The sequence below is a fragment of the Pygocentrus nattereri genome, chromosome 10 (genome assembly GCF_015220715.1).
Source record: "Pygocentrus nattereri isolate fPygNat1 chromosome 10, fPygNat1.pri, whole genome shotgun sequence".
Lineage (NCBI taxonomy): Eukaryota > Metazoa > Chordata > Actinopteri > Characiformes > Serrasalmidae > Pygocentrus > Pygocentrus nattereri.
In genome coordinates, this window is record NC_051220.1 from 27921171 (window position 1) to 27930746 (window position 9576).

Below are 9576 nucleotides of genomic sequence, written 5' to 3' on the forward strand. Positions count from 1 at the left end.
AATTTTCTGATGATGCAGCACTTACATTCTTGCATCTGCTGCATTTAAGGTGGAGCTAAACATTTCAATCAGAAGCCAAAGGGTTAGTGTGTAAACGGCACATTCATAAACATTAGACTGAAATAATAATTATAATAGAGCGAATGGCCGGTGTGTGTTTTATGTTATATAGCCCGAGCAGCAGAAAGGCTAATCAAGCGCACTTTTACAGTCAACACTACCTTACTCACCTCACACAGTACAGTTCATTCTCCAAGCTTGAGATTTTATGCTTCGCCCTTTGGACTGCGTTTTTAACGTCGTGTGCCATGCTTCTAAAATTCATGTGTTAGAACTGCAGGACAACGCTGCTGCCTGACAGCACGACTTTTCCTGCAGCGTCTCCGTTTACACTTTACACGCAACTTGATACACATGAGGGAAGACAAGAAAGCCCTCACATTAGGAGGCAGCGACACACAAGCAGCGGAGAAAATGAACTTCGAAAGGCAAAAGTTAGGGATGTCAGTAGATTGCCATCTACCTGCTGCGAGAAAAAGTTAAAATAATGTGTTTTCCTGTGTGGAAACGCCGTTTTAGCAGGCCTGTTAGCACACTACCTTAGCTTGCCTGCTAACCACAACAAAGATGCACTGTTCATGTTTTCACTGAATAAGTAAGTTCAACTAACAAAGATTCCTGTCACAATGTGTCTGTGAGCAAACTATCCTGTTTATTAACTGAAAGGCAAAGTGAAGTCAGTAAAGGCTGCAGCGCTCGTTAGCTTAGCCTACGACCAGCACGGCTTTGAAACTTACCATGGAAACCACCAAGAGAATGGCTGACTTTCTGTGTATCTACGTTACTTTCCTAAAAGTTACGAGAGCGACTTCCTACAGTACGACCCGGGACTTGTTCCGTTTTAGAGCCAGAGGGAACACTGGGGGAAGTGAAAGACGGAAAACTCCGCACACGCTTTGTCCACTAGAGGACGCCCAGTCCTAACCCCTTCATAATAATGAGCGGCACTGGGGGTGAATCCCAAACCGCTCCTTGGTCCCGATGAACTGCACTACGTAGGTCATGAAATAATGGCGTTTACACCTCACGTTTCTGTTTTTCTCTTTTTAATGCTTTCTGTTTTTTACCTGTGTAGTTTTTCTTCAACGAGCACCTGAGTAAAGTCGTTTTTACTAATTAACAAACTGGTGTGCACAACCTTTGAATAGACCTGAAGTCGTGCGTCGTTCTGTAGTCGCTGTCATGCTCATATAATGATCTAAGGTAATTTTCCTGTAATGAGACATTAATGGCATTTATGAAAACTGCTGCTGTCGCTAACAAGGAAATGTGATATTTGGCAATATACGAATATCAGACATATGAAATATACGACCATATATTTAATATGTCTGATATTCCTATATTGTATACATCCATGTCACATATATTTCATGCATAAATCTAATGTGTATATCGCTGCTGTCTGAAGAAAACCTTGTGTCTCTAAAATAGTTACTTTACAGGAGAAGGAAAAAACATACTTCACTTCATTGTAAGTCAATGGAACCAGAATTTTTCCCATGTCATTTTGGGTAATTTCTTTTAGGCCACTCATCACAAAATTTACAATCAATGTAAAGAGTAACGACAGCAACAATATATGTATATATATATATATATATATATATATATATATATATATATATATATATATGTGTGTGTGTGTGTGTGTGTGTGTGTGTGTGTGTGTGTGTGTGTGTATATATATATATATATATATATATATATATACATTTAAACTAATATTTTAGTGTATATGCCTCACTCTTTATTATATATGTTCATATAGACATTTATCAGATTTCTGAGTGTGCTGTGTAATGAACAAAAAAGTTCTAGAGCTGTACATTTCCCACAAATGTCACTGACTCCCCAATTAGTTGTTGAAAGACGAATATCAAATTTACATGCATTCCATTAACACCATTACAAAATAACACGCATGCAAAATAACACCATGTACATTACCAGCATTCCCACACTGTGTGCTACTACCATCAAAGCAGCTTAACTCCCACACTGGACAATGCTTGTTATTTTTCATGTGATATTTTGTGAGTTTGCCAGGTTTACGTCATCAGTTCAGTGTGTACAACCTCAAAAAGCAGAGGATCTGGTAATATTCGGGGGACTATACACAGAACAAAACATATCGAGTTTGGGAGATGTTTTGTTTACCACAGGGTGTGTAATACCCAGTGATTTTTTGAAAACATCATTACATTTTTCCCATTAAATCTGCATAGACCCCCAAGTCCTTAACTACATATCTTAATAAAAGCATTAACACAACTAAAATACTACAAAAATATGAAGTTACTTAAACTGAAAATTTTAAATTTTAAATTAACCCAAAATAAATTGTTCAGATAATAACTTTTCTTTTTGAGCCATCTTTTTCCACATAATCAGAGTTAATTTAAATGTGTTATATTCACTATTTTCTTTAAGTTGACTTTACAGGCAAATACAAACAAGCCAACTGATTTATCGCTTGTTTAAAATTTAGTGTGACTGTATTGTTTCCCCTCTTCTAACTTTATATGTACACCTGTAACAGATGACAGACTTTTTACTATATGCATTGGTCCTAGTTTTATTCTATCCAGTATTACCTGCATTAAGTGATGTACTGAAGGATGGCCTCAGCACAAGGGGAACAGGTTCTAGTGTTTTTAGCCAAAACATTAGCTAGCTTACAAAAATGTTTCCATTTAAATGTTTTGGATTTCTGGTGCTTTTCTCAAAACTGACAATTTCAGACACTCAAATTGGATCTTTGAGTTGAATCAGCTTATTGCAGTTTAGTTTAGTCTGTCAAAACCTCTCGTCCTTTGATAAATGTTTAGTCAAAGCAACCTTCTAACATAAAACTCTCATTCCTATCAGCTCTTGGCACCAATTATATGCATACTGGGAGTGTCTTCCCACCTTGTATACCCTACTGTCTGTGTGCTGTCGTTCTCTCCAGCCTACCTTCCCTTGGGTATCTACATGTTCTACATTTTCTTTATTTAGCTCAGACAGTATTGATCAGTGTTGAATGATGTTCCCATCTGCTGACTGTGGTTCTGTGGTGGTTGGACGGTGCAGTAACTATATCTCTGTGTTATAATTATAGGCTAGGTTTTTTAATGGAAGAAACTGAGTTAGTTCAACTAGAGTGGCAAGATTTGTGTAAAGGTAGTAAATTTAAGTTACTGCGACAAAATGCCTGTAGATCACATCTATTTAACTGTATTGAGTTAGTACTAACTATATTACCTATTAGTCTAAAACTATTTATTCATTAAGATCAGCAAAATGAATGGAGTTATTAAAATGTACCCAGTTTCCTTAAGCGTGTACAACAATAAACATGTGTATTGTTTGTGCTTACTTCAGGAAATTATTTATTTACTTATTAGGTTTTACAGTATATAGGCATGGTGCGGACTACAGACTGAAACATGATTTCATAGGTCTATGAGCACCCAACGCAGCTTAAACCTCTATAGAGCTTCTTTCTTTTTACAATTAATGGAAATTAAGTTTTAACATTAAGGAGCATTGATGTAGCTCCTAGATGCAGCATATTCTGTCTCATCTCTATTCTCAATTTCAGCTCCATTTTTCCTCAAGTGTCACTCAAATTGCACTAATGTTCTTTCCAGAATAAACTGTTAGGATAATAAAACTGCTTTAGCTCAGTTTAAAAGGCAATTCCACCTATTGTTCTAAATTTCTGACTAATTCAATCATGTAGATCTACAACGCAAGCATATTTTATTTACTATGCAAAATGACCAGTGAACCCATACAAGTTTTTTATATGACGATAATAGCTAAGTAGTGGTTTCTGAAGGAATTCATGAATGAATAAATAAATACATAAATAAAACAAAACCCCCTCTCAGATCTTTGTAAAACAATGTCTCAGGCATCAGGCCATGCATTTGTAACCAATCACGTAATAGCTTTCAGCTTTTCACTCTGCCCACCTTCAGTGGCACAACAGTGTGGGAAGTGCTGTGTGATCATGAAGAGGAGGACATAGACAGCCTCACACACTGCATAACGGACTATGTGAACTTCTGCATGGAGAACACTGTACACACCAAGACTGTACGGTGTTTCTCTAACAGCAAGCTGTGGAGTAACCCTTACATAAAGGCTCTTCTGAAGGAGAAAAAGAGGGCCTTTGGATTAGGGGACAAGGAGGAGCTGAAAGCTGTGCAGAAGGAGCTGAGGGGAAGATCCGGGAGGGGAACGCTAGCTATAGGAGGAAGATGGAGGAACAGCTACAGCAGAATAATGTCAGCGGAGTCTGGAAAGGCCTTAAAGCAATCTTCAGCCACAAGAAGCCCAACTCTCAGGTGGTAGGGGACCAAAAGTGGGTGAACGATCTCAATCTGTTTTTCAACAGGTTTGATCACTCACCCGCCCCTCCCACTACACAGATATCTCTGCTGAAACCCTCCTGTCTGGCACTTCCAGCATGCTGCTCTACCCCCTCTCTCACACCCTCCCCCAGCCCTACAACTTTCAGCTCACACCCACCCCCCACTGGTTCTTCTGCTGGTTGCCGTAACCCTCAGTTCACACATTCCAACACTCAGCACCCCCCCTGCTCCAGTCTGACCTTCACAATCGCTCAGGTGAGAAATGAGCTCAGGAAGATCAAGGCGAGGAAGGCTACAGGGCCGGATGGCATCAGTGCCAGGCTCCTCAAGTCCTGCGCAGATCAGCTGCGTGGGATAGTGGAGCACATTTTCAATACAAGCCTGAAGCTGGGGAGAGTACCACAACTGTGGAAAACATCTTGTGTGGTGCCATTGCCGAAAACGCAGCACCCAAAGGACCTCAGCAACTACAGGCACTCACATTACACCTGATGAAGACACTGGAGAGGCTGGTCCTTAGACAACTCCGCCCTATGGTGAGCTCATCTATGGGCCCACTTCAGTTTGCCTACCAGTCTGGCATCCGGGTGGATGACACCATCATCTACCTGCTGCATGGAGCTCTTTCTCACCTGGAGAAGCCTGGGAGTGCTGTGAAAATCATGTTCTTTGATTTCTCCAGTGCTTTCAACACCATACAGCCTGGGCTCCTGAAGGACAAGCTGGAACAGGCAGGGCTGGACCATTACCTAACGCACTGGATCCTGGACTACCTCACCAACCGTCCACAGTATGTGAGGACAAGGGACATGGTGGTCTGTAACACAGGGGCCCCACAGGGGACGGTGTTAGCACCGTTCCTCTTCACCCTGTACACTGCAGACTTCATGTACAACTCACCAAACTGCCACCTACAGAAGTTCTCTGATGACTAAGCGATCGTCGGCCGCATCACTAATGAGGATGACTTAGAGTACAGAGAACTGATCCAGGACTTTGTGGACTGGTGTCTGCGGAATCACCTACAGATCAACGCGGGGAAGACCAAAGAACTGGTGGTGGATTTCCGCAGGCGCACACATCCCCCTCCAGCAGTGAACATCCAGGGAACGGACATTGAAAGAGTGGACTCTTATAGGTACCTGAGTGTGCATCTTAACTATAAACTGGACTGGTCAGACAACACTGTTGCACTTTACAGAAAAGGACAGAGCAGACTCTACCTGCTCAGGAGACTGAGGTCGTTTAGAGTGCAGGGGCCACTGCTGAGGACCTTTTTTGACACAGTGGTGGCATCAGCCATCTTCTATGGAGTGGTCTGCTGGGGCGGCAGCATCCCCACTGCAGACAGGAAGAAACTGGACAAACTGATCAGGAGGGCCGGCTCTGTCCTGGGAACTCCTCTAGACCCAGTGCAGGCAGTGGGAGAAAGGAAGATGCTAAACAAGCTAGCATCCATGCTGGAGAACGACTTCCACCCCATGCGTGAGACTTTGGCAGCACTGGGCAGTTCCGTCAGTGACCGGCTCCTTCACCCCAAGTGTGTGAAGGAGCGCTATCGCAGGTCCTTCCTTCCTGCTGCTGTGAGGCTGTTCAACCAGCACTGCTCCCAGTAGACCATAAACACACACAATATACACACACACAGTATACACACATACAATATACACACATTCAGAATGCAAATATTTTTCATTGTGCAATATGTTCATAAGTGCAATACAGATCTTATGCAACTCTTATTGCATTATTATTCTTATTTTGTTGTAAATAGTCTAGAGATTTAACTTTAATTTTTATTTTTTATAATGTTTGTACTGTTTCCCGTTTCTATTACTGAGTGCCTTACTTCTATTGTAAAAAGAAAATGGATGGATGGATGGATGAACTCTAGACACCTAGTTCCTATCACTACCACTGTGAACAATTCTGGCTTGGTAAGTTTCTCTAGAACAGAGTATTTTACATCAGACCACTCTGAATTACCTTATTTACATCTTACTGATTTTATTATGCAGAAACATTGAAAAATCTGTGTAATTCCCTTTTAATACCAGCCTTTTCCTACAGTGTAAAAATGGTTTGTCAGTTTAAATAAATAATTATTTTGATCAAAGTATTTTTTGAATTGAATAAAACCAGTTAAATTTTCTTTTAATTACACAAAGTAACTTTTTTAATTGAACTGACAGTGATTGTTTATAGTGTACCATCCCCTAGCACCACCCCCTTTCCCAAAAAAGCTGCAATGCTGTGCCAAATGTGCCAAAAAAAAACACTCAGTGATTAATGGGTAATAGGTCAGTAATGTGACAAAAAAGCATCCCAGAGACGCTGCATCTTTCAGAAGTAACATAGCAAAGAACTTGGGGATTTTATCCTCTACAGTACATAATACGCTTAAAGGATTCAGAGAATCCAGAGAAATATCTGTATGGGCTAAGGCCAAAAAACAATATTGGCTGCCAATGATCTTTGGGCCCTAAAGTGGCGCTGCATTAAAATCACATCCGATTCTGCAGTGAAAATCACTGCATGGGCTCAAGGACACTTCCAAAACCCACTGTCTGTGAACACAATTCATCGCTGCAATGATAAATGCCCTACCATGCAAGCTCTACCATGCAAAGAAGAAACCATATATGAAGAGGATCCAGAAATGCTGCTGCCAGCTCTGGACCCAATCATGGACAGTGTGTCCTCTGGGCTAAAGACAACCCTGGTGCATAATTTAAAAGCCAGCATCTGTGATGTTATGGGGTGCATTAGTGCACATGGTAAGGGTGACTTGCATATCTGTGAAGGCACCATTAATGCTGAACAAAATATACAGGGTTTGGAGCAACATATGCTACCATCCAGACAACGCCTTCATTGGGAAAGGCCTTGATTATTTCAGCAAGACAATGTCAAACCACACTGTGCACTGTGCATTTATTACAACAGCATGGCTCTATTTCAAAGAGTAATAGTTAACCCTGTTGATTACCCTCGTTTCTTTGAATGTCTTCACTTTGACATTCAGGGGGCTCAGGCGGTGGGCCAACTCATTTTCTGGGGATTTTATGCTTGCCCATCAAGCAAATTACCACCTACTCTAGTGACTAAGTGGTGGCATAGTAGCATCATGCATAGGGACAGACAGTGACATGGTGCACAATGAACTTCGGTCAACCTCAGTCCTCGTGACTTCTTGCTGGCGAACCTGACTACAAGGATGTCGGATATGCAGGCCCCCTATGATCATTATAAGATTCTTGGCCCTAACTAAATCTAGCTCTAATATGTGAGTAAGGGTCCTATAGGCCTGTGCAAACAGGCACCATGTATGTGTTAGTGTAGTGGCATGAGTGCAGTGTTGTGCAGAATTAAGTGTGTAATGTGTATCTCTGGAGGCTGCCCAAATTTATGTGGGTCTTGAAGAGGGTGCTGTCCCCATAGAACACGGGCACAGCCTAAAACTCTGTATGCCGCCCTGCAGCCCGTGATTACACTCAGCTGCAGCTATGTCCTCCAGAGGCCGGGTGCGGTGCTTGACTTTAGCCGCTGGCACTGGTTCGGGGATCTGAATCTGAATCTGTCCCTTTCGATTGGCTAAGGGCGACGGAGGCCATCGCCCCACCCTTCCAAACAGCGTTTGCCTATCCCTTAGGACCAACTGACCCATGTTCAACTGCTGTTCATATGGAACCCTTCTCCACTTCGGCCTTTAAAGCTCTTGTTTGAATATTTGCTACTACCACCAATTTTCAGGGCTAGTAGATTTGGCAGGAGTTTTTACACACTCCTTAGCGGATTCCGACTTCCATGGCACCTTTTATGGGGTCTGATGAGTGTCAGCATTGGGCACCATAACTTGAGCGTTCGGTTCATCCCACAGCGCCATTTCTGCTTATCAAAGGTGGTCTACTAAGTGGTTCGCATTCGATGCCCGGCTTCTTGGGCTTCTTACCCATTTAAAGTTTGAGAATAGGTTGAGATCGTTTCGGCCCCGATGCCTCTAGTCATTAGCTTTACCAGATAAAACTGCATTCGAGCACCAGCTATCCTGAGGGAAGCTTCGGAGGGAACCAGCTACTAGATGGCTCGATTAGTCTTTCACCCCTACACCCAGGTCGGAAGACCCATTTGCATGTCAGGACCACTGCGGGCCTCCACCAGAGTTTCCTCTGGCTTCGCCCTGCCCAGGGCAAAGTTCACCATCTTTCGGGTACCATCGCGTGTGCTCTGTCTGGGTGCTAAACTGACCTGTCTGCAGTCTAGACCTGTCAGCCATTGTAAACATTTGGCGTATTATGAAATAAAAAATATGACAAGAGACCCCACACTGTTTAAATAAGAACACAATAACATTTTACTTTCTCCTCAGATATCAAATGTTTACAGAGTGTTGTTACAAGAAGATGAGTTGCAGAAATGGGCATGTATTGTTCAACAAACGATAAAATTTCTCAGTTTCAGCATTTGGTTTGTTGTCTTTGTACTAACTATTTTCAATTAAATGTAAGGATTACATTTGCACACCATTGCACTTTATTTTTATTTACATTTTGCATAGCTTTTTTGGAAACAAGGTTATAGAAACAACCTCTTGGAAGTGACTGATTATAAGACGAAAACCCTGCCAACATCCCTGCCGGCATGTTGCCCTGGTAAGAAAGTTAAATACACAAATAGCACTGATGCCTAGCTTGATAATGAAGTGTTTGTATTTCCAACTGAGTTTGTGTGAAGTATTTCAGTCTTTGCTCATTGCTGGCAAAAGACAACCTAGTAATATTTCTCACCATAATGTAAATATTTTTAAATCAGTAGATTTATTACAATGTAGCACTCCAGGGAAAAACAAAACAGCACCCAGGAACCTAGCACTATTAATATTTGTATTGGGGATTGCAGTAAAAAGGTTATAACACAGCAATTTCATTGTTGAACAGGTTCAAGCAGAACATGCTTTTGGTCATCTTCTCATAGCATTGTCATCTCTGAATTTGCACAGTATTCATAACTGATATTTCTTAAGATTCACTTGAAAACTGTTTTTGTTCCATAAAAGTACCTTTGTTCTAATTTGTGTGTCACAGAATTCACACCTAAATGAACTAACCCCCTTTTTGTAGCTGTATTATAGCACCATTTTAAAGCATACAAC

The 9576-nt window shown here is 41.5% G+C and overlaps 1 protein-coding gene across 5 annotated transcripts in view; it reads right to left on the minus strand.

Moving 5' to 3' along the window:
• mipol1 (mirror-image polydactyly 1) overlaps positions 1-964 on the minus strand; it is a 59129-nt gene extending 58165 nt beyond the window's left edge. Inside the window, exons 1-2 of one of the 5 annotated variants that reach the window (XM_037542241.1) lie at positions 798-964; positions 231-404 (exon numbers count right to left, since the gene is read on the minus strand). In XM_037542241.1, the coding sequence (XP_037398138.1) occupies positions 231-325 (95 nt within the window). In that variant the 5' untranslated portion in view covers positions 326-404; positions 798-964. Of the gene's footprint in view, positions 1-230; positions 405-523; positions 542-797 lie in introns of those variants that run through there. The other 4 variants (XM_037542242.1, XM_017699818.2, XM_017699819.2 and 1 more) reach the window with 4 other exon arrangements.
• Positions 965-9576: the final 8612 nt, after the last annotated feature.